The sequence below is a fragment of the Phaenicophaeus curvirostris genome, chromosome 11 (assembly GCF_032191515.1).
Source record: "Phaenicophaeus curvirostris isolate KB17595 chromosome 11, BPBGC_Pcur_1.0, whole genome shotgun sequence".
NCBI classification, from domain to species: Eukaryota; Metazoa; Chordata; class Aves; order Cuculiformes; family Cuculidae; genus Phaenicophaeus; species Phaenicophaeus curvirostris.
Window position 1 is genome coordinate 19,998,451 of NC_091402.1, and position 24,389 is coordinate 20,022,839.

At 48.2% G+C, this 24,389-nt stretch overlaps 3 protein-coding genes across 3 annotated transcripts in view; all 3 read right to left on the reverse strand.

The window, feature by feature from the left end:
- Positions 1–10: 10 nt before the first annotated feature.
- Positions 11–15,029, reverse strand: TMEM40 (transmembrane protein 40). Its single transcript, XM_069866020.1, has 13 exons — positions 14,886–15,029; positions 10,605–10,661; positions 9,906–10,045; positions 8,848–9,001; positions 7,364–7,468; positions 6,476–6,529; positions 6,051–6,086; positions 4,809–4,841; positions 3,273–3,332; positions 3,010–3,081; positions 2,408–2,482; positions 1,706–1,768; positions 11–1,266 (listed from the first exon to the last, which is right to left on the reverse strand). The coding sequence occupies exons 2-13, from the start codon at positions 10,651–10,653 to the stop codon at positions 1,247–1,249; spliced, it is 861 nt and encodes a 286-aa protein (XP_069722121.1). The 5' UTR covers positions 10,654–10,661; positions 14,886–15,029; the 3' UTR covers positions 11–1,246.
- Positions 15,030–18,552: 3,523 nt separating this feature from the next.
- On the reverse strand, positions 18,553–20,859 carry BRK1 (BRICK1 subunit of SCAR/WAVE actin nucleating complex). Its single transcript, XM_069866327.1, has 3 exons — positions 20,729–20,859; positions 20,569–20,651; positions 18,553–18,698 (listed from the first exon to the last, which is right to left on the reverse strand). Exons 1-3 carry the CDS (start codon positions 20,844–20,846, stop codon positions 18,672–18,674), a joined length of 228 nt encoding a protein of 75 aa, XP_069722428.1. The 5' UTR covers positions 20,847–20,859; the 3' UTR covers positions 18,553–18,671.
- A 160-nt stretch (positions 20,860–21,019) lies between these two features.
- FANCD2 (FA complementation group D2) overlaps positions 21,020–24,389 on the reverse strand; it is a 36,167-nt gene continuing 32,797 nt past the window's right edge. Inside the window, exons 42-43 of the mRNA XM_069866329.1 lie at positions 23,024–23,170; positions 21,020–22,234 (exon numbers count right to left, since the gene is read on the reverse strand). Coding sequence (XP_069722430.1) covers positions 22,085–22,234; positions 23,024–23,170 — 297 coding nt within the window. The 3' untranslated portion in view covers positions 21,020–22,084. The remainder of the gene's footprint in view (positions 22,235–23,023; positions 23,171–24,389) is intronic.

The following is a 24,389-nucleotide window of genomic DNA, read 5'->3' on the forward strand; positions in this document are numbered from 1 at the left end:
TCAGGCTACACAGATCTGAGCAAGAATTTATTTGCAGAGGGACAACACAAACTATACAGTATTTTGGTATGACAGGTTATTCCTGAAAAGACACGTAAATAGTATATATAAATATTACAAAATACCTTGTATTCATCCTTATTGCTCTATTTAACCCCTTACAAGTTAGGTAACTGCTGTGCTGTGTTGGGACAGGCCTGCATACAATTGCTGATACTTCTAGACGTGCATTTGGCACCAGAACACACAAGAACTGCCAACACGGGTGACTAAAATTTAAAATCAGGTACAACTAAAAGGTAAGTGTTTCAAGCAAAGCTTGAAATTGCGTCTCTCAAACTGGGCTGTTTGGATTAATGGCTTTTAGATCTACATTTTGTTACAATTTCATGGTTTGTGTCTCTTTGGGTCTGACTTGATGCCTTCATCCTTCTATGGCTGCGAAGAGCTTATATTTTTTTGCATTCTGCCTATGACTGCACTAGCCCTACATAAACAGTGCATAGCCTATCCCTGTAAAATGAAAGGGATGTCAGAGTTGCACTTTATTTCACTCAAAGAAAGAAAAATGTTGGGGGTTGAGACACTTCAAGCACTGTATTTTTTTCCCCTCCGAAGAAGAGATGAAATTTGTTGCTGTTAATAATCTCATTACTGCACCATTCTGTCACTGCCTGTAAAATCTCACCCAGCTTTCACTGGGTGAAATCATTATACGCCCACGATATTGAGTTCTGCCACACTAAATTAATCTGCTTCAGTGCCGTTGCACTGTTGGGGCTCAACTGTGTAAGCAGCCAGCTGGTGTTTGCCTGGCTTGCGGCATCACAAGGGGTGGAAAGGGGATGGCTTTGTGGTTGCCAAGATTCCTACTGGAACATCCAGACCCTAATCCAGAACCAGCAGAGGATAATATTGGTAATTCTGTTGGTTTTGATACACGATAGGCAGAGGAACTTGGGGGGAGGGAAGGGGAATGTGTTTATATTTAATGGAATTAAATATAAGCCTACATCTAGATGTAGATGTGAACTCTGCTGAGCCATGACTCACTTCAAAAGGAAGAATGGGACCCTGCAATGCAGTTTCAGCTTTATGTTTGAGAGGAGGGAATGATGTCTTTCCGTGGTGTAACATTTAAATATTTCGCATTAGCCATTATGGTTTTGTGTTTGCCTCATAAAGCAGTTCTTTTAAGACTAGAAATTCAAAGACAGGATGTTGTGGAACTCCTGAAATGTGCCTCCTAGGCAGCTTTCCTCATACCTGCACGGGGAAGAAAGACAACTGTCAAGTCTACTGTGTTTGGGTTGTTATGCGTCTACACAGCTTCTCAGCATTCTTCATATTCTGTGTTCGTGAACACTGTCTGTTTGAAAACCCAAGAGAGAAAGCTACCTTGCTCCCTCGATTTTTAACTGAGCCATAGAATTCTTAATCAAGCCTTGTCAGGAAACACTTAATAGTCCATATAGGGCAGGGTATTAAAGAGGTGAAAAAGCTCTGCTGCATGGAAAGAGTCAAGAATAATTCCTTTTCAAATCCACGTGGCTGTAATGGACTGGGATAAAATATTTCTTTTTTTAAATAAAGAAAAGAGAATTGGAAATTGCACTTTAGAGAAGATGGTCTTAAGACTTGACCAAACTGAAGTGCGGAGGGAGGCCTAGGGAATATGCATGCAGTCAAGTAAGATCACTAGTACCTGTTAGCCTGAATTTGCCAATCAGAGGAACGAAACTGTCAAGTACGCTCCGAATTCGATACACTAAGTGTGAAAACAAACATTTTTTTTTTCAAGGTAAGCCAGATCACAACATAAAACATTAAAAAAAGAAAAATTACAAACCCCAAACACTGACTTTTGCCATATTCATAAACTCAAGGTTACTGTTTAAACAAGCACTTTTGCAGTGTCATTAATGACACAGTAGTGACGTGGTTAATTCCTAAGAGAACCATCCACAACCTACCAGAAATATTACCACAAGGTTACAAAGAGACTTGTGTTCTCAGCTGGGAAGCCAAAACTTGCTCCTGGTTGCACCTTTCCTACTTTACATCCCTAGGGAGGCCCAGCCTGAGCGCATGGCACCTTATAGAGGGTATCTGGGAGATCTGCCTCGCTGCTAAAATTATACATTGTCATGGCAACTAAGCATTCAGCCATCGCTGCAGAAAGAGGTGACTCAGGATCTTGTGATCATTGAGCACAAAAAATGAGTCAACCTCTCCCCTCTGTCACTCAGGTGCTTGTCTCCAGCCAGGCCGTGTAACTATAAATGAGATGTTACCTGATCATTTAGAGTCCCAGCACTCGCACCTTTAAAGGTTTGTGTAGTTTAATGACTCTGTGACCTTGTATCCTCAGTGCTGCTACCGAGCTGGCTCCTGTAGGTACACTTACCGAGGCCAAAGTATATCCCAGTGGTTTCCAGGGAAGCAAAGGTGATTAAACCAGTTCCAAGAGAAATTGTCCAGTCTAAGGCAACAAAAGAAATCATAGAATCAATGAATAGTTTGCGTTGGAAGGGACCTTAAAGATCATCCAGTCCCACCCCCTGCCATGGGCAGGGACACCTTGCACTGGATCAGGCTCCTCAAAGCCTCATCCAACCTGGTCTTGAACCCCTCCAGGGATGGGGCAGCTACAATTCCCTGGGCAACCTGTGCCAGCGCCTCACCACTCTCATAGCAAAGAAATTCTCCTTATGTCTAGTCTAAATCTGCCCCTCTCCAGTTTAAACCCATTGCCCCTCATCCTGTCACCACAAGCCTTTGTGAACAGTCCCTCCCCAGCTTTCCTGTAGCCCCTTCAGGCACTGGAAGGTCACTATAAGGTCTCCTCAGAGCCTTCTCTTCTCCAGGCTGAACAACCCCAGCTCTCTCAGCCTGGCCTCGTACGGGAGGTGCTCCAGCCCTCGGATTATCTTTGTAGCCTCCTCTGTTTGGCTTTGTTTATTTTTGTAGTGTGCAACAATTCATCCTCCTGTTGGAGTCTTGCCTTACCTTTGTAGTAGTAGTAGCAGATCAGTAAAGCTCCAGTTGCAAAGCAGAGAATGACAAAATGAAAGAATTCATCTGGAATAGAGAGGGGAAATTAGGGCACAGCTGCAGGCGTGACCCTTACCAATACACCTTAAGGTTCAGTGAAGCACTCAGCAAACAAAGCCTATTTCAAAAGGTCTTTTGAGCCAGAGATCTTATTCCTGGACTAACATTCAACAGGGCTGACATCAACTGAATTGAACAAAAAGGTCTGGAAAAATTACCGTCCTTCCGTATGCCCATCCACCGCACGGCCCACTGATGGACGCCACCGTTCTTGTACGCTATAAAAAAAAAGAAATGTCTTTTATTGCCGTGGAACACTGACATTGAGGAATTTTGAGTTCCCCTGTTTGTATCTGAAATCTGTTCTCAGAGAAGAATATCTGTAAAACTGTTTGTTTGAAGGAAAGATCTGCAAGACTTTCCGAAAGAGCAAATGAGCAATTTTCGAATCACCCCTAAGAGAGATGTTTGTGGGGTTGGACTTTTGGGGGGGTCTTGGGGAGGGAGGGTGTTTGTTTTCCTTTTTTTAAAAAAAGCATAATTGGATGGCTGCTTTAACGAAAGAGAATTGTTTTAGAGGATCCTTTTCCATCTAGTCTGGAGCATCTAGTCTCAGAATTACAGGGGGAGAGTAAAGCAGCAGTACCAGCGAGCTGCAGTTTGATTCTTGGGTGCATAACACAATCACAGCTACAATAAGACCATATTCATCACTAGGCACCATCAATCTACTCAAGCCTGATGCTGAAGTATTTCTGCGTACCCAAATTAACAACTGTAGCTGGCAATTAGTCTCCTATGGATAACTTTACTGCTGCATGGAAAGAACAGCATAACAGCAAGCTTGATAGTTTTAGAGGTTTAAGTACAGAGCAATATGCTCTGCACCAGTTCTTTTTCCAGTTGTATTGTCAAAAATCAAGAAGAGCTGAACATTTTACCAGGTTTCCAATGACGTGTTCAAGGCAGAAGGTTTTTTTCCTGTTTTGTTTATTGACCACTGGAGCAGAGCCCTAGGCAGCTGCTGTATATAAACCTTTGGGGGCTGATTCATCACAGGTTTTAGATGCCGATTTCACTCACATTGGACCCTGCATCCAGGCAACCTCTGCCTGGCAGTGAATTTAATTTTTTCTAAGGATGTAACAGAACGGTTATGGAAATGTCCTCCAAATGAGCTACAGGCTTTTGCTACAGTGGTTTTGAACCCCGAAGTAACTTTGCCAAGACATTCTGTTCTGCGTCACCCAATACTGGAGTCGCATTTTTAAATTTTTGATTCTTTGAACGTTCTGCGTTGATCGAGTTCTGTTTTGGGGACAAACTCATTTCATTATTAATGTTAACACAGCATTTGCACTGTTCTGACTCACAAACGTTCCTCTGTGCAGTGGTATGAACGATCTATAAACTATAGATCTAGATCTATAGATATATAGACTATAGAAATAGATCTATAGATCTATAGAATTTATAAGAATATCAGTTCATACTTGACAAGTGTCTGTTCCATGTTACTTTGCCTCCACTGTACGACTCTGTCCCACTGTAGCTTTGTATCATGCAATGGTTTTCCCACTATTTCTTCTATTAAAGCATTACAGTGCATTTTAATAACTATTTTCAAGCTTCTACTTTTTGATTAGGAAATATCTCGGTATCAAGGAGCTGGTATAGCTATCACCACTAAGCAAAACTCAGTCCTGAGAAACAGCATCCACGAGAAAGATTTCTGTTCACTTGTTTGTCTTTACCATCTGCAACCGAATCTTCTCTTCTGCTGATCTCTGAAAAGCAACAAAGTTCTATTATTTAGGTGGTAAAACCCACAAATATATTGTTTCCCATCATTACCAGCACTAGCAAGCCCTGCGAGTATTCACTTGAAAGTGCCAGGAAATTAAGTTAAAAGGCCCCAAGACCAGATAACCGTAAAACTGACTCCTCACACTGATCCCAGTTGCTTTGCAGCAGAAGATCAATGACCTCTGTGTTAATATTGAGTTGCTAGAACTGAAGCTGGCATGAAGCAGAGCTGGGATCACAAGTGTTGCGCGTGCGTATCACCTGAACCTACCCAGTGCAGGAGGCACGATGTCCTGCTCTAGCTACGCATTTTCAGCCTGGTGTACTGAAGTAATGTAGAAACTGAAGCAAGGAAGGCCACGGTGAGAGGATGGTCTTTGCAGAAGCCAAACACCAACTCAAAAAGTACTGTAATCCTCTTTCTGCACCGGGCAACGTGGGGAGAGAATTGTGTCGCAATATATTCCTCTTCCCTAGTATTTTATGCAGCTCCTCGGGGATAGGTAACTCAAAAAGCTTCCCTAAGGATTATACTGAAGCTTATATCTTCTTCCCAACTCCATCTTCAGCTGAAACAACCCAGGTCCCAGCAACCACTCCCCACTCCGCAGGAGAAAAGTGGTTGAGCAGGTGTCCCCTCCAAAAGGCCAGCGCTGGGCTGTCTGCCTCTCATAATTAATCAATCCGGCGTTGGCCTGGGAACAACCAGTGTCCCTGCCCATGGCAGGGGGTTGGAACTGGATGATCTTCAAGGTCCCTTCCAACCCAAACTATTCTATGATTCTAAAGTGAAGTAAGTGTTCAGCCCTCAGCTTTGCAGAAACCAAGTTCCAGCTCCCTCCCAGTCTTGCGCCACTATCCTGCAGGAGATCGAGGGCTGCAGGGAACGCTGAAAGCTGCCTCGCTTTCTTAGGAAAGACTGAACGGTTGCCCCATAGAATTGTTGGATTTTCCCCTAAAAAGGATGACAACAGCTCTGAAATGAACTTGTGAGAACCTGGCAGATCTACCAAAAAGTCAGTCACAGTGACAAGCTTGCCACACGATGTCCAGGTCCAGCACCAGGCTAACTGGAAGCCAAGGGATTTACAGCCAGGAGGGCTATTTTTGAATATATAATCATATCAGAAAGAATAAACTACATTCACAGTCTTCCTTCCAGTAGGGTGAGTTTAGCTGGGAACGCTTACCTGAATCTCTGTAGGGAACAACCTCTGCTGGTCTGCCTAAAATATTACACAAAATGATGTAGATTAATATCTATAATGAGTATACACATACCTTGCTGCCAGTCCTAGCCCGAGAAATCCGATCAAAATCGCTGTGGTTGTGTAAAAGGGAGAAGGTAGACACCAACTCGGACTCATTAGAGAAGGCAGCTCCGCTGTGGGTTACACGGTTTGAAAGTGGGAAACATGAATGGATTATCAGCCCCCCATACTTCATCTCTCACAACAGCTGGAGTCAGGCTCGTGTGAGACAAATTAAACCTCCTAATACCAATTTAAATGACCTGCTCTCACATCTGGGCCAAGATCAACTTAAGACATAAATTAAATTATTAAAGCCTTAAATTTTTTACATCCGTGGTTCCATGGTTTTCACTTTTTCTTACCTCCAAGTAACTGGCCTTCAGCTTTCCGTCTTTCTAAATCTTCCCCATCACTGTCTGGACAGAGAAAGTGTTTTTTCATCAGATCAAAGAGTGCCAGCAGTATCAGAAATAACAGCACTGTAGCTGCTTGCTCATCTTATAATAATGGCCATAGGATATATCGGGAAAAATCAAGGCTTTGAGATGCAAGGATAGTTACTGGCTCATTTTGCCTCAAAATTCTATTCAAAGCTGGCTGAACAAAAGAAAAACGACAAAACGTGAAGATGGTCTAATTTCTGTACAAGGAGGTAGTGGGGAGGTTCTTATTTTAAGCACATACATCATCAGCCCTGCTAACTAGCTTGAAAATTTTGTTTCTAAATGCAACTCATTTGATCTTAATCAGCTCTTGGCTTTCTGTAACAGCATCAGCCAATATCAACATTATCACTTGCACGTTGCCTGTCACCTCTCAGCCTCTCTCACTGAATGAACTGGTCGAGTAACAGCCAGAGTGACTTTTGGGGTTTGCTCACAAGAAGAGAAATGCCAGACCAGCTACGGCATCGCCAGATCCTCCTGCAGCGCAGGCTTCAGTTAGACCATAAACACACTGAAAGTCACAGAAGTTACGATCTTGCACGTGGGAAGAAATCTTGCAGCAGTTTTTTATATTTCTGAAACCTCCAACTTCCATAAGAGTGGGAGGCAGCCACTATTTTGCTGGTAAGGAACCTAGAAGTGCTGATTATTTTCTATGCTCTCTCCTCTGTGCAGTTTCTTACTTTTTTCCAGAGCTCTGCAGAATTCCCACTGGATTGCTGCAAGCCTCCAATGTGAATCCCTTATGAACAAGCAATCAGGTTAAATTACGTACCAGGGAAAAATTAAATAAGTCCTCTTTACCTTGTGTATCTTCATCCATGGACTCGTGGGATGAGTTTTCAGCCTTTTTTTCCTCTTGTGAAAGCAGATTCCTTTCCAATCGCTTCAGGAGTTTCAATTTTTCATCTATTTTATATAGAGAGAGGAAAATATTAGAAACAGTTGTTTACATTTTCCCTCTTTTACACTGACAGATTTCACAATGCTTTATTAAAGGTCGTCTGACAGAAAAATCAGACCTTTAGTCTTACTTCATCGGTGTTTTTTACACACAAGGAGTTACACAAAGCACTACGAATGAAAGCATCACGTGCACTACTGTTTAGACTTTCTTAAAGGGTTGTGGTAGGTGCCCAGTGTTTTATTTTCTTCCCATAATGCTACCCCTGTGAAAATTCCCACTGCCCTCAGCACTAGCAGCTGCAGCTGAGAGGTGATTTAGCTGGAGGAGAGGTGCTCACCCTTCACCCCTCTGACTCCTGCTGGGATCCCTGTGTTTGTGCTGCAGTGCCAGCACCCTCTTGTGGCATAAAAGCAGGGAGGAGGGATGCTCCTGATGCAGCTGTGGGATGCTGACTCCTAAGCCAGGCAGGGAAGTGTTTCTTGGCTTGTGTGGCTGGAATTGCAGGTGATTCTTAGCTTCCAATTCATCTCTGTGCAGGTCTGCGCATCTCTTCATTATCAGTTGTACTATTTGGACATGCACAGCTAGACACGATGCCCCCCTGGCTGCTCGATGCTGCTCGCTGTACGGGAGCAGGAAAAGGGATCGTGCCATGAAAAACTGTCCTGCTCTGACAGGTGCCCCAAGCTGGGCTGCTTTCTGGTCTGGGAGGTCTCTCCCCCCCCATGAAGATGTTTTTTCAAGGCAGAAATGGGAACAGGATCTGCTTGAGGGTCTCCAGAGAAACTCAGGGTCATCTGAAGGGAGTACAGCTCCGTGATAATTAAAGGCTCTGCGGACCCTGTGGAATTGCACTTAGTTTCTTACTGCACAACCAGGCAAAAGAGAAGAGCAGTGGAATCTATTTCTATCCTGTCGCCAGGTTCAACAGACTGAATAGCATCGTCTTTCCACTCCTTTTAGTTCCTGCTACCTGTGCCCCTAGGGTCCTTTGCAAAAACATTGTCAGAGGCTCAGCTTGGATTTCTTACCACTACTAGAGCTCAGAAAGGTCCAGGCTGGCTGGATAACAGGCCAGGCAAAACCAAGCATCATGAATCCAACCAGACAGGAAAAACTGGGCACCACTTTAAGTCAGAAATTTCTTTGACATCATCGTCCGGGACATTCTCTCTCCCTAAACATATGAAAAGATGCCAAGTCAAGCTAAAGTGAAACACTATCCTTGTCTCCTAGTTTCACCGTGCCTAAATGACTTTTCTAAGCAGTGTTTCTAGGCATTTTAGTTGTTCCCTAATAATCACTTCCAAGCATATATCAGAGTTTTCATACCAGTTTGTCATTTAACAAAAGAGCTGATGAGCAGCCAGGTAGGACTCACCCTTCCCCTTGGAGCTGGGCAGCTGCTTATATCCAGATGGGTTTGTTGTCTTCAGCAAGAGGTAAAGAACAGCCACTGCACTGACTCCTCTCTTCTCTACGGCTCTCAGGCAGGCTGCGCAGCCTCCAGGCAGGACGCTGCAGCTGTTGAGCAGCTGGAAGAAAGGTAAGTAGATGGCAAACAGTCCTTCCGATAGAATGCAGCCTGGAAAAACACATCCTGCTATACAAATGAACGTGTGGAAAAGGTCATTCCCTGCCCCTACAACTGCAAGGGGGAAATGGGGGGCAAAAAGTAATGCCAAAGATGGGAAGAGAATGTAAACTTTATCGAGCAACTCAGGGCAGAGCTGTCAACTGGGAATGAAACACGATCATAGAATCATAGAATCACCAGGTTGGAAAAGACCCCCCGGATCATCGAGTCCAACCATTCCCATCAAACACTAACCCATGTCCCTCAGCACCTCATCCACCCGTCCCTTAAACCCCTCCAGGGAAGGGGACTCAACCCCCTCCCTGGGCAGCCTCGGACAGGGACCAATCACACTTTCTGTGAAAAATTTTTTCCTAATGTTCAGCCTAAACCTCCCCTGGTGCAGCTTGAGGCCATTCCCCCTCGTCCTGTCCCCTTACGATGGGTAACATTTAACTATTTAAAGAGCTGGAGAAATACAGGGTCTGAAAACAGACATGCAGTCTCTGCAGTTTCTTACAACAAACACGTTGCTAGCAACAGTCCTGCCTAGAAAACAGCGAGCTGAACTGATCCCGAGGAATTTATACATAGCTAGTTATTTTTTCATATAGAGAACAATAAATAAACAGCAGCAGCCTGCCTCTCATTTATCTCAGTACCCTTTTACAGCATTTAGCATCTTTTAGATATGTCTTAGCATAGCAGGTAATTGGACTGTATGTTTTCTCTCCCCAAAGTAAATCAGAGAAGTATGAAATAATAATGTATAATAATAATAATATTATAATATATAATATATAATATATATAATAACGTATAATAATGTCTTACAAAGGATGCACGTTTCTTTAGGAACTTACGTTGTTCTTTTCTTCACTATTCAAGACAGGTGGGTCAGTGGCGGCTAAACATTTCACAACTGATTCCCAGAAGGGCTGGTTCATTTTCTCGTGATTCTCCAAGTAATTGGCATCAGCAGGAAAAACCCTCTGGAAGATCTCTGGGAAGAGAAACGAGCAACTCGCTGTGCAAGCAGGAGAGGTGGAGAGCATGGTGATGTTCTGGTGGTGCTCGGTGTAGGTAGGTGACACACATCAGGCTGGCACCAGACTCACATGCTGACCAACATCATTTTTCCAGCATACAGGAAAGAGAGTTGCTTTATGATATAAAGCAACACAATCTGCTAGAAATCAGCAGAAAAACATCACCAGCCCATACAAATCACCGATGTCTGTGTGATGCTATTGCCTCACTTAGAGAAGCAGAGGAAGCACTAAGACACAAAGTGATGGATACTGAGATATTGAGACAGCTCATTAGGCACTTAACGCACAGACAAAGTCCTTCATGCATCCAAATTCTCACACACACGTGCCCAAGGTCTAACGAGAAGCCTGTGGAAGAGCCGGGAACTCGCTGCTGCTCTCTCTTTTACAAGCAAGGAGATGGGGCTTGTTTTCAGAGAAAACAAGTTTCATTGACTCCTGACCACCCCAACTAAAAGTGTCGTGTGGTGTGAACGAGGAGAAGCTTTGAAGTCTGTGTGCTACCCTTACCTTCCTGTTCTTCAGTCAGATCTGGGAGTGGGACGTTCAAGTTCTCCATTGCTGCGCCTGTTGGAAAGGAGAGAAGAAGCATGTTTAGAAACAGATCAGTCTGACCTTCTCTATCACTCTGCCTTACACTTGATTTGCTGCAGACGTAACATCTCTCTGTAGGCACTTTAGTTTTGAAATCGCTTCTCTGTCGCAATGGAAGTTTCACATCATGATTCATTTTCCTCCCAGGACCCGTTCTCGACTCCTCGGAGCGAGCCTTGCTGAGCTGGCCGTTGGTTATTAAGAAAGAACAAAAGTCTGCTCATCGTGAGTAAAACGAAAAGAAGTCTGACTTGATCATTCACATTGTTGGTTTTTTACAGCTACCAAGGTGTCTAACTAACTATTCACCAGAGACGTGAGTAACTTAATACGCCCTGTTCCATTCATAAAACAGAAGGATTATTCTGTCCCTTTGACAACTTTATACTTAAAATGTACCAGAAATAGGAGAGCCCCACGAGGTTTGGAATCCTCGTCTCACAGGAGACGTCGACACTTCAATGTCTGTTCTTCCCAAGTTGTCACGAAAAAGAGATTTCTGCTAATTTTAGGTTAATGAATTAAAAACTTTAAGAGATCCTAGATTTCTTACTGGTATTTGGCACTGAAACAAAACATCCTGACATCCCCAAAATCCAAGGTTTCCTTCTGTTTGGCTAAACTCACCCCAGAAATTTTACTTTGTTGTTTTTTTATTCTAATTGTGCTTTTTTCTGAATAGTTGCCTCTTCCTACGGCGATCCCAGCATCCTGCACGGCTGCACCTCCCCTCACACAACATCTCAACTAAAACACTGTTCTGTAGTGAAATGCAAAAGAAGATTTTTGAGGAGCCTAAAGCACAGTTTCTGCTGTGCAGGGTGAAATAGGAGAACGGTTTATACACCCACACTTTTTCTTACAGTATGATTTTTGGGTCTATTCAACAAAACGCTTTCAATCAAGCAGTTTGTAAACTGTGTATTTCTTTAAATTTTCCACATGGAAAACTTGTTTCTTTTCCTACAGGCAGTTTCAGTTCTCTGAAGACCATCACACCAGTCCAGAAAATATTCCAATACAAAATACTAAACAGGTCCAGTTAATATCTTAGGCAGGATGGTTCAACACCCAAGCAAAACCAGAAACAGAACAACTTTATCTTTAACTGCTTTTAAAGGCTAAGCCCAGAAAACTATTTACCTGCCTCCTAGGTGTATCACAGAACCATAAAATGGTTTGGGTTGGAAGGGACCTTAAAGATCATAGAATCATAGAATCACTAGGTTGGAAAGGACCCACCGGATCATCGAGTCCAACCATTCCCATCAGTCACTAACCCATGTCCCTCAGCACCTCAAATCCAGTTCCAAGCCCCCTGCCACGGACAGGGATGCCTCCCACTGTATTACTTTTTCTGTTTGTGTTTGGACAAGGCAGAATCTCCCTCTCTTGTGTCTTTTTAGGCTTCTCCTTTCAATGTTTACATAACTTGTGATGCAAATATTTGGTTAACTCCTCTCCATTCCACTCCCCATTTTGTCTCTCTGTATAACATTGTTGGGACTTCGAGCTCTTGAAGCTGGAAGTGTATTTGTAAGAGTCTAAAAGTGAATTGTGAGAAGGAAATAATTTAATATCTTAAGAACACTTTGAAATTATTCCTAATAATGAGTCTCTGCAAGACATCTACAGTGGCAGATAATATAATACCTTTTGCTTAACCACCTGATATACCTAGAAAAACTGGCAAGTTTTTGGACAGACAAGCTTTGAACTCTAGCAATTAGTCTAATAGAATATTTTACCTCTCCCACAACCCCTGCTGCTGTCGCTGTGCCCGCCCCGGCGACGCGAGACTGTGAGCACCCGGCAGGGAATGCAGGAAACGCATGAAACGCATCTGCCCTCGGTGCCTGGATGAGCAACCTCTCATGTTGAAACACAGGAACCCAGCACACCACACCCCGCACTAATTTGTTCTCAGCCACACAATAAAGAACAGAATTTCTGGGCAGGTAGGTACTATGGTTTTCAGCCTTTTGCAGTATCTTTCTGGCTTTCCTGTTTATTCGCAGGCTGCTCAAGGAGGGGGTTGAGTCCCCTTCCCTGGAGGGGTTTAAGGGACGGGTGGACGAGGGGCTGAGGGATATGGGTTAGTGATTGATGGGAATGGTTGGACTCGATGATCCGATAGGTCTCTTCCAACCCGGTGATTCTATGATTCAACTTCAACCTCACGACAGTGTCTGCTTGGAAAGTGAAATCCTTTAGACCTCTTTGTGGACTGCGTGGTCATAATACCAGGCCCAAAGGAATTTACTTTAATATAAATATAAAATTTTTATATACTATAATGTATTATAAGAGATATTATAAAATAGTATAATATATACAAATACTTTATTACAAATCATAGAATCATAGAATCACCAGGTTGGAAGAGACCCACTGGATCATCGAGTCCAACCATTCCCATCAAACACTAAACCATGTCCCTTATATAAGATGTCTGACCGATTCATTCCATTTCATAAAAATATATATGCATACCCACAGACTTTACTTTGAGTGGAATTTGAGAGGTTTGTCTTCGAGGCTCTTACGAGCCAGTGAAGGCCCTTTCGTTGGCACATTCGAGGCACGTTGCTCTCCCTGTGACACAAACCCCCTTGCAGCATCTGCCTTGTGCTTTGCATCATCCCAAAGGCAACGCAAGCAGGGAAGCACCGGCAGATCTGTCCTACCCCGCGCGAAGCGAGAGCGGATACAGCGCTGAAGGCGGAGGAGACGCCGTCCACCTCGTTTGCTGTCACTCATTTACCTTAAAACGGGTCATTTGCCCAAATAACCAGTGGCTTTACACACGTGGCTGTGATAAGACCTGGATACCACAAGATGATCCAGGAGCATCCAGCATCCGCTCCCATCTTTCTCTCTGTTTGATAGGAATGGTTGGACTCGATGATCCAGTGGGTCTTTTCCAACCTGGTTATTCTATGATTCTACAATTCTCCCTTTCTGCGCCTCCAGCACAGCTCAGCCCCATCAGTCACCAAGTTTTACGTAACTAAGGAAATCGAGCGCCTAATTTCTCTTAGACAATGGACAACTACTTCCTTGTGGTTCTTCTCTAAAGTAACTCAGATCTAAACAAAGGATAAGTATAGGCATTTAATTATCGTATGTTTTCCAAGTGGTTTAGTTGATTATACCTCATAATGAGAGCAGGATGATGATATACTGGCATTTCAGCCTGGCCACGACCTGACTGGGGAATGACATGAACAATAGATCTCATTTTGCTTTCCCCACAGTAAATCAGAACTTAATTACAGTGAGGTCTTTTTAGCTTGTTAGAATAAAGTTTGTTCAGTCAGACTTCTCCCAGTTGTTTAGAAAGTGAGGCTAACAACTGGAAAACACAACAATTATTTGCTTAGCTACAGAAATATATAGAATCATAGAATCACCATGTTGGAAAAGACCCAGCGGATCATCAAGTCCAACCATTCCCATCAATCACTAACCCATGTCCCTCAGCACCTCGTCCACCCGTCCCTTAAACTCCTCCAGGCAAGGTGACTCCACCATCTGAGTGACATTGTTGAATTGGATAGCCAAAAATAGAAATAGAAATGAAATAAGGTTGTTTTAACTTCAAGACAATGAAACAAGCAATCCTACACCTTTTTCCCTTGAAACTATCTTTGCCTTCCTTTTTAAGTTATATGCTTATAATGTGACAACGAACCTTGCTAAATTTTGTATTAAACATAAACATTAAGTCCCTCCCTGCCCTTCTCTGAAACCAAACCAACTTCATAAAGCACATCTGCACGTCTCGGGTTGATCCTAGCGGCTGGTTCCACAGGAAGATGCTCTGGAGAGCTGTGGCCATGGAGAAAGCTGCTGGTTCCTTTCAACGTGACAACAAAAACTGTTCCACGCCGGCTCAGCTTGAAACCATCCCTACTCTAGCCTCCTTGGGCAGCACACCAGGGAGATAATTCTGCTAGAGACCAAGCGAGAGCAGCTCCCCAGGCTTGCGTGACCCTGGCGAGAGCCGGGAGCAGGCACAGCCCGTCCCGTCCTTCGCCACCGGCTTTTCCTTCCAATCCCAGTTCCCACAACAAGCCCGGACACGGTGCTGCCAGCCCTGTGAACCTGGGGTTGGTTTGCTGTCTGTTTTCCAGCTGTGCTGGTAATAGAACGGCGGCGCTCCCGTACGCATCTACATACATCATTTGGAATTACCTGGTTTGGATTTCTCCTTACGCGTTGTCTGCTCCTCTCCGAGGCTGTTGGGAAGCTCTGAAGGAAAGAAAATGAACTCATGAGAAGGCAGAAAAGCCCACGTTTGTAGCCTGAGTAAGGCTAAGGCAAAGAAATCTTCCTTTATGTATAGAATGGGGAGCGCTACGAGGATTTTACAGAAAAAAAGTAAATTTAAAAGCTGGGGAAGTCAGTCAGGAAGACACAGAGATTACAAGGAAGCCCTGTGCCTCATTCCCACGGTGCCACAACCCCCTCTACGGCATCGTGATGCCTCATGGAGCGATCAACAACCCAGCCACATCCCAAGAGCCAGGGCGCAACCCCAAAACACCCTCGGTTTTGACCACAAGAAGCTCCCAAACCCCTCCTGGCACTTACCTGCAGGGCTGAGCGCTGGGTCGGGATGGCGGGCAGGGCGCACACAGCGCTGAGCCCAGCGCGCGATGCTGGGCAGGCGTGGGGCTCACGTGGCTTGTCCTGACTCATGCGGTGGCAGCTCCACGTCGTCCTCCAGACACTGGTGGTTGTGCCCCAGGCATGGCAGGAGGAGCTGAACATCCCTCCTGTGTTTTCCGCGTCCCTGAGAAGCCAAGAGCTGATCCCACCAGCGTCAGGGAGAGGAGCTGGGTGGCCTCCTGATGGACCCCAGTGGCCAGGATCCCCCATCCCTGTCTGTGGCTGCTCAGCCTGGATTCCCAGACCTGCTTGCTTGGTCCGTCTGGGACGTTCAAGGGGCACAGGGATTCATCTCTGCAGGAAAGGGACACGGGCTCCGTAAAGCTGCTTGGGGATGGCAGCTTAGAGACCCAGACACGCTGCCCTCCTGCCAAAGGGTCCCCAGGCTCAGGGAGAGGGATGCAGGAGGATGAGTGGTTTTCACCTCACACTCCACCAGGATGGATGGTCCCAAAAGAGAAAGATCTTTCTGATCCTTGAGTTGCCCACAAGCACTTCCCCACACGCTGGTGACTGTTTTCCAGGCCATGCAGCTCCCCTGTGCTCTGCTCCTCTCTGTAGGCTGCTACACACTCTCAAGCCACGCGGTACCAATTTACTTCGATTACAGGTCGGTCCTCTGGTAGGAGGAAGAGATCTGGACGGTTTCCTCATAACCCTCAATGCCTTTCTTAGAACAACCTGCAACAAATCATCCCTCTGGCTTTGCTTGTCCTACAAGCTCTCCTCTGAGCCCTTCTCATCCACCTCTGCTGCACGTAACTTCTTCAGCTCAACATTAAACTCAAGCTGCCCCAGGGCTGTTTTCTGCTTCGGAAAGCTGCTCCTTCTCCAGAGGAAGGTTTCTGACCCAGCCAGACCGGGGCAGAAGGCAAGAGAGTAGGGAAGGGTGAGGGATCTCACCTGTGCGCAAGAGAAGAAATTAGAAGCCCAGCTCAGCACCTGGCACACAGCAGCTACACTGAAACAAGCATTTTCACCTGTTTCACTGCAGCTGCCCCAGGGGAGATAATTAACCAATTAATCAAGCCTTTCTTAGGCCAGTCTCTTGTCCTTGGCTCCTAGTATTCTCACCTGTGGAAGCCCTCTACCTCCCACACCCTCCTGAGCGCCTTGGAGACCCGCTCAGAGGTAACCCAACCTTTCAGCTGCTGGATTAAAACACTGGTTTGAGTTTGGCTTCATTTCCATAGGACACATCCTTGTGTTAGTGTTCCTTTTACTCAGCAACCTTTGCCTCTATCAAAGCAGGATATTTGGTCACTTGAAAATGCATGTGAAGAGTGTCATAGGAGACAAGCAGGGACGTTCCAATAGCACAGGGTGTCAATCGATGGCACAAGGTGCGGTCACGTTAAGTCATTTGTCAAATTAAGGTGACTTTCACCCTGGTGTGGCTGGTGCTTGGGGAGGAGACACAGAGCAGGTCGTGTACCCTCCCTCCGTTCTCCTCTGCTCCATACACCAATGCTCCTGGAGACACTGGGACTCAGATAAAGCACTTTGTATTTCTTGTAGCTGGTGTGCATTGATTTTCTTCTTTTCCAGTTTTGGGGTTAGTTGGCTTTTTTAAGCATTGGTTTCATGGGTTTTCCACAAGTGCCTTGTTGCACCTGCCCTGACATATTTAATTACGTGTAATGCTTAACACTTAAGCAGGTGATGCTCTGCTGGGAAAATATCATCTAATGAATAAGAATGCTGTATTGTTTATAGGTTTGTTTTGCCTGTACTTGGGAACTGTCCTCAGAGAGAGTTAGAATTATGATTTATTCTTTGTGTGCTGGGGAAATGGCTTCCAGGAAAGGTTTAGAGACGCAAGACCCGTGCCGAGCAGCTCTTACGCTTCACCTAATTGGGTACAAGCACGCGTGTGGGTTTGTCACCCAGGCAGATTGCATGAGAAATGCAGAAACACTCCTAAGTGAGCCCCAAAGGGGCCCAGTGATGATACACAATGAGAGTAGTAATTGCTCCTTCAGTCACCAAATTTCTGGCAGGTTAAAGCATTCCTGACACCTCTTGCCCTGCCCTGGCCTTTGCCCAAAGTGTTGGTTAAATCAGTCCCTTTGTGCTTTTACTTAGTTGCTACTTTTTCTTTAAATGAAGTCTATTTAAACAACTGTGAAGCTGTAACTGAGGGAGGATTATGCTTCACTGCTGCATTTTGCGGGTTACAGCTTGTTTATAGATAGGTTTCTGGTTTTAAACTCTGAACACTTCTGAGAGAGAGATTGAGAAAAGAGAAACAAGTAGTAACTACAACCTCCTCCTCTAACTCTCCAGACTATTACTGAAGTACTAACATCCTCTTCTGGAAGATCACGAGAAAGCAGTCATAGAATCATAGAATCACCAGGTTGGAAGGGACCCACCGGATCATCGAGTCCAACCATTCCTATCAAAAACTAAACCATGTTCTTCAGTGCCTCGTCCACCCGTCCCTTAAAGACCTCCATTTGCCTTGGGCTGAGTTGAGACAAAGGCTGAGGTTTAGCCACAGAAGAATCAGCTCGTGTCAGACTGCCAGCCTTAGAAACAAAGAACATGACGTTATCTAAGTGCCTGGTGAACACTGCAAACATCACCTTGCCCATCGTGAAAAATATTCCTTCTAGTTAGAGAAAAATATACTGAGACACTTAAAGCCTGCTGGGAAGCAAGACCTTTACTGACATCAACTCCACAGACTCCCCAACAAACCCAAAATATGAGCAGCGAGTCTGCAACTCACTGAAAAACTGAGATAAAGAGAGGAGTGGTGGGAAGAGCTGTTTCCATCTCCTTGCCACTCGCCTCCCGAAAGGGCAGGGTGGGCTCCTCTTCCTAGCTGCCAGCAAGGGGCACTCTCCTGTCATGCGTGCATCATGCCAGGTGACCTCGCTGTCCCCACCGAGCCCTGACTGTGCACGAGCAAAGGCTGAGGCACCCTCCAAACCCTGGGGAGCACCAGATTTTCCACTGTGACCCCAGCAGGAGCAGGAAGCATCTCAAAAGCCGGTCAGGTGGCTCTCAGAGCTGACAGCAGCCAGGCCTGCAGTCCCTGGAGCGTAGCCCATCCCACGACCGCCCCCTCGCACGGGGAGGAACGCGAGCCTGGACCCCGCAGGGCAGGCTCTGGACATCCAAGACGGTGTCAGGGAGCAGGGCACCCCGTGTCCCGGCCGCAGGCAGGCAGGCAGAGAGCAGGTAGGGCAGGAACACAGCGGTTTATTGGCAACACAAGCAGAGGCGGCGGTGGTGGTGGCAGGCCCCGGGCGGGGAACGGGGCAGCGGTGCTCCAGCGGCGCGGTGCAGGGGACCCCAGGTCTACGTCAACGTCTCGCCCTTGGTGACCTGCGGGAAGAGATGTCTCAGCCAGGACCAGTCCCATTCCCCTCCCAGCCCTGCCCCTCCCATCCCCAGCCCTCCCAGTTCCAGCCCCAGTCCCACTTGCACCCCCATCCCTCCCAGACCTGGTCCCAGTCCCATGCATGCCCCCAGCCCCCAGCCCCAGTCCCATCCACATTCCCTAACCCCATCCCCAGCTCCCCCATCCCTCAACGCTCCCCATCACAGTCCCAGGTCCCCCAGCTTTCCTCATACTTGTCCCTCCCAGTCTTCCCCAGCTCTCCCCCATCCCTCCCAGTCCCTGTCCCAGGTCCCCTAGCTCTCCCCACCCCCCATCCCTCCCAGTCCCCATCCTTCCCTCCCAGTGTCCATCCCCAGCTCACCCCAGTCCCCATCCCTCCCAGTCTCCATCCCAGTCCTAGGTCCCCCATCCCTCCCAGCTCCTCCCAGTTCCCATCTCTGTCCCTCTCAGTCCCTTTCCCTAGCTCTCCCATCCCTGTTTCTCACAGTCCCTCCTCTCAGTTCCCATTGTCCCTCCCAGTCTCCATCCCCAGTTCTCCCATCCCAGTCCCTCCCATCCCTATCAGTCCCTCCCGAGTCCAATCCCTAGCTCTCCCAGCCCTGTCCCCCCTCACCCCTCCCAACTCTCCCATCCGTCCCTCCCAGTCCCCCCCATTGTCCTGCCCAGTTCCAGGTCCCCCATCCCTCCCAGTCCCCATCCCTAGCTTTCCCATCCCCTTCCCCCTATCCCTCCCAGTCCTCATCCCAGTCCCAGTCCCCTTTGTCCCTCCCAGTCCCCAACCTCATTCCCCTCCACCTCTCCCAGTCCCCATCCCTGTCCCTCCCAGCCCCATCCATCCCTCCCAGTCTCCCATCTCCAGTTCTCCCATCCCACACTCTCCCATCCCTCCCAGTCCCCATCTCCAACTCTCCCATCCCTTTACCCCTCATCCCTCCCAGCTCTCCCTATCCCTGTCCCTCCCAGTCTCCATCCCTAACTCTCCCATCCCTGTCCTGTCCAGTGCTCCCCATCCCTCCTCCCAGTCCCCATCCCAGGTCCCCCATCCCTCCCGGTTCTCCCCCTATCCCCCCCAGTCCCAACGCTCCCATCCCAGTCCCAGTTCCCCTTGTTCCTCATGGTCCCCATCTCCAGTTCTCCCATCCCACACTCTCCCAGCCCTCCCAGTCCCCATCCCTAGTTCTCCCATCCCACACTCTCCCAGTCCCCATCTCCAACTCTCCCATCCCTTTACCCCTCATCCCTCCCAGCTCTCCCTATCCCTGTCCCTCCCAGTCTCCATCCCTAACTCTTCCATCCCTGTCCCGGCCAGTGCTCCCCATCCCTCCCAGTCCCGATCCCTCCCAGCTCTCCCATCCCTGTCCTTCCCAGTTCTCCCCTTATTCCCCCCCAGTCCCAACGCTCCCATCCCAGTCCCCATCCCCAGTTCTCCCATCCCACACTCTCCCATCCCTCCCAGTCCCCATTCCCAACTCTCCGATACCTTCCCCCCTCATCCCTCCCAGCTCTCCCTATCCCTGTCCCTCCCAGTCTCCATCCCTAACTCTTCCATCCCTGTCCTGACCAGTGCTTCCCAGTCCCCATCCCAGGTCCCCCATCCCTCCCAGTTCTCCCCTTATCCCCCCCAGTCCCAACGCTCCCATCCCAGTCCCAGTCCCCCTCATTCCTCCCAGCCCCCATCCCCAGTTCTCCCCCCCACACTCTCCCATCCCTCCCAGTTCTCCCCTTATCCCCCCAATCCCCCTCATTCCCCACAGCCCCCATCTCCGCCTCTCCCATCCCTCCGAGTCCCCCCCCCAGCTCCCTCCCCCCTCCCTCCCCGTCCCCCCAGTCCCCCCCCAGTCCCCGCTCTCCGACCCTGGCCTCGATGTACTCGATCCTCCTCTCGAGCGCGGTGAGTTTCTCGTTGAGGGTGGCGAGGCGGGAGCGGCAGGACATGTCTGCGGGGAGGGAGGGGGGGGGGGGCGGGCGGTGAGGGCGGGCGGCGCCCCTCCCCCCCCCCGGCCCGCGCCCTCACCGAACGAGTTGAGGAAATCCGCGATCTTCTTGATGGAGCTGGTGATCACCTCGATGTACTCGCGGTTCGCCCAGTCCTGGTGGATCTCCCGCTGCACCGGGTCCTCCTGCACCGACATGGCCGCGCCGGGCCCCCACGGACGGACGGACGGACGGACCGACCGACGGGCCGAGCGGACAGACTGCGGCTGCGCGGGGCTGGGAGGCCGCACGCCCGGACAGACAGACTGCGGCTGCGCCGGAGGCCTCGTCACGGACAGACCGACGGACAGACTGCGGCTGCGCAGGGCTGGGAGCGCCCAGACAGACAGACAGAGAGAGACAGACAGACAGACAGACACAGAGAAAGAGCGAGAGAGAGACAGACAGACTGCGCTGGAGGCCTCCTCACAGACAGACCGATAGACAGACTGCGGCTGCGCAGGGGTGGGAGCGCCCTGACAGACAGACTGACAGACAGACTGACAGACAGACTGACAGACAGACTGACAGACTGACAGACAGACTGACAGACAGACTGACAGACAGACTGACAGACAGACTGACAGACTGCGGCTGCGCATGACTGAGAGCGGACAGACGGACCTGCGGCACGCAGACAGATGGACACACAGGTGCCAGTGCAGGGCTGCACCTGGACAGACAGACAGACACCCCACACCTGTGCAGGGTTGCACATAGACAGACAGACATACAGGCATGAGACACACAGACACCCCACACCTGTGCAGGGCTGCACACAGACACACAGACACCCCACACCTGTGCAGGGCTGCACACGGACAGAGACACAGACACCCCACACCTGAGAAGGGCTGCACACGGACAGACAGACATACAGGCATCAGACACACAGACACCCCACACCTGTACAAGGCCGCATACAGACAGACACACAGACACCTGTGCAGGGTTGCACATAGACAGACAGACACCCCACACCTGTACAAGGCTGCATACAGACAGACACACAGACACCTGTGCAGTGTTGCACACGGAGAGACAGACACACAGGCATCAGACACACAGACACCCCACACCTGTACAAGGTTGCATACAGACAGACACACAGACACCCCACACCTGAGCAGGGCTGCAGACAGACAGACAGACAGACAGAAATCAGACACAGCCATGACACTCCATATCTGAGCAGGGCTGCACACGGACACACAGACACCCCACACCTGTGCAGGGTTGCACATGGACAGACATACAGACACCCCACACCTGAGCAGGGCTGCACACAGACAGACACACAGACACCCCACACCTGAGCAGGGCTGCACACAGACAGATGGACACACAGACATCGGACACACAGACATCAGAGCCACCCTGCCCGTGCCCTCGCCCCTCAGGGCTCGGCGGGAGCGGGGCCGGCGCCCTCGTCCTCGCTGCCCTCGGCCGCGCTGCTCTCGGCGCTGTCGGCAGAGTCCTCCTCGGCAGAGCCGCTCTCCTCAGCCGAGCCTTTCTCCTCAGACACCTGAGACAAAATTTCTTCTCCCTAAACGGAAGGCAAAAGAGCCACGCTGGATCGCCTGCCAGCGGCCAGAGCGCCTTGGGGTAGCGTGGAGGAAAGCGGCGCTTCGTTACCATCTTAAATCTTAGAATTGGAGTGGTTGGAAAAGACCACTCGGATCATCCAGCCCAACACCACCGTGCCTACAAAACCGTGTCCCAAAGAGCCACAGCCACACATTTTTTGAACCCCTCCGGGGATGGAGGCTCCCCTGCCCTGGGCAGCCTCTGCCAGTAAAGAAGCTTTTCCTAAATATCCAACTAAACCTTCCCCAGCGCAACTTGAGGCCGTTTCCTCTCATCCCATCGCTTGTTAGCTGGGAGAAGAGACCGACCGCCATCTCACTACAACCTTCTTTCAGGGAGCTAAATAAACAATTTTGGAATGAAAAGCAAGGTTTGTTCGGACTGTCCTTCCACAGTTAAAGGTGAAGAAAATGGTCAGAACTGGCTTCTGTCAAAGCCACATTTAAGAGCATGTGAGAAGCTGTTCAAACAGCTTTCACCTCTCCCCGCTGCATGTAGCCCTCGGATCATCTCCGTGGCCTCCCGTGGACCTGCTCCAACAGCTTCAGGTCCTTCTAATCTTAAAATAATCTTAATCTTGAAATAAAATGCCTCTTTCTGCTGCACTAGACAGCACTGTGATAAGGTCACGCTGAACTTGGCCTTTTCACTCTACCCACACACAAGAGCAGGGTTGGAGTTGTCTGGGCAAGGTGAGCACTGGTGTTTCCCCTATTTTAACTGCCCCAAGCAGGACAGCGATTCTCACCTGAAGATCCCGATTTTTAAGGATGCCCACCCAGAACGCCTCCTGGCAGTGGTTGAACGCCAGCATCGCCTTCACTCGGTATACGAATTGTTCCAGGGACTTCTTCAACAAGGGCACGTGGTTGGTCAGGCCAATGTCCTGGCAAATCTAAACCACAAAATAGTACAGCATGACCACAGCTGATTCTTGCCTAAGGATTCTGGCTAGTTTAGAAGCCACTGGTTATACCGGTGGGAGGGATGGGACACAATCCCCACAAAGCTTGCCCAAATGATGACATTTCTTGCCCAAATTCTTTTATATCTTTTGTTAAAAAGTAGAACTCAAATAAACATTTTGTCTAAGGCAGCAAAGTGCTCCTTTGCAATAATCCAAACAGCCATATCCACTCTGGATAAAAATAGAAGGAACCTCAGCTTGTCTCATGAACCTACAGAGAGGCTGGTAGCTCTTCTACGCAAGTCAGACAAATCCTGATGACCCTTAGGGAAATTGTTTTGAGAATCTGCCTTTCATTTGCTCCATGATCTCAGGAACAGGCTGGTGTCACTTGCTCTGTGCTCCAAGAACAACACGCATGGATCTCGCGCTGCTGCACTCCAGGGTCTGTGCCAGCTTCTGTTTCTCCCTTATGCCCACAGCTGCAATGGCACGTTCTGATCTCCAGCTAGACTCCTGACACCAGCTCTGGACTAAATCAGCAGCTAATCCAGCTTGGGGAGCCATGCTAATAGCTGCCTTTCTCCCTTCAACTACTTTGGCAAAGCTTCCTTCTTGAACACGTTGGACCTCTTGGGGGTCTAGCAGCACACATGAAGTTCTTTCTAACTGCCTTTTCCCATCTGATTCTCTCTCACGACAAGCACTTGCTCTCCATACTGTAAGCAGGATGCTAATCCTCTCCTTTCTTCTCACCCCAAGTCTCCTACAGAGAGACTGGCAGACTGGTTGCATGTTACCGTCTTCCTCCCCTCCCTATGCCCTTTTCCCTGGTATCAACGTAACAATGCCAAAAAGGCACCTCAAGAGGACTTTGAGTAAGGTTTTCCCCTTGTCCACCACCTGCTGCTGATTCTTCTTACTCCCTAGGCCGTTGATTTTGCCAAAGCTTCTCTCCCATATCATCAATCTGGCATCTATACTTTATGTAAGGTCTGTAAGGTCTTAGCTTGTCTCCTCAGAAACACCTCCCTACAGATGCCAACAACCAAAGACATCAAGAATCTCCATCCTTAAAAAAAAAAAGAGTACACTAACCTGATCTGACATCCAAGTCAGCCACTTCAAATCAAATACTTCAACTTTTGGGACATTAATCACGGCTATTTCTCCTCCTTTCGGAGTTTTTGCCTGTACAGACACTGCT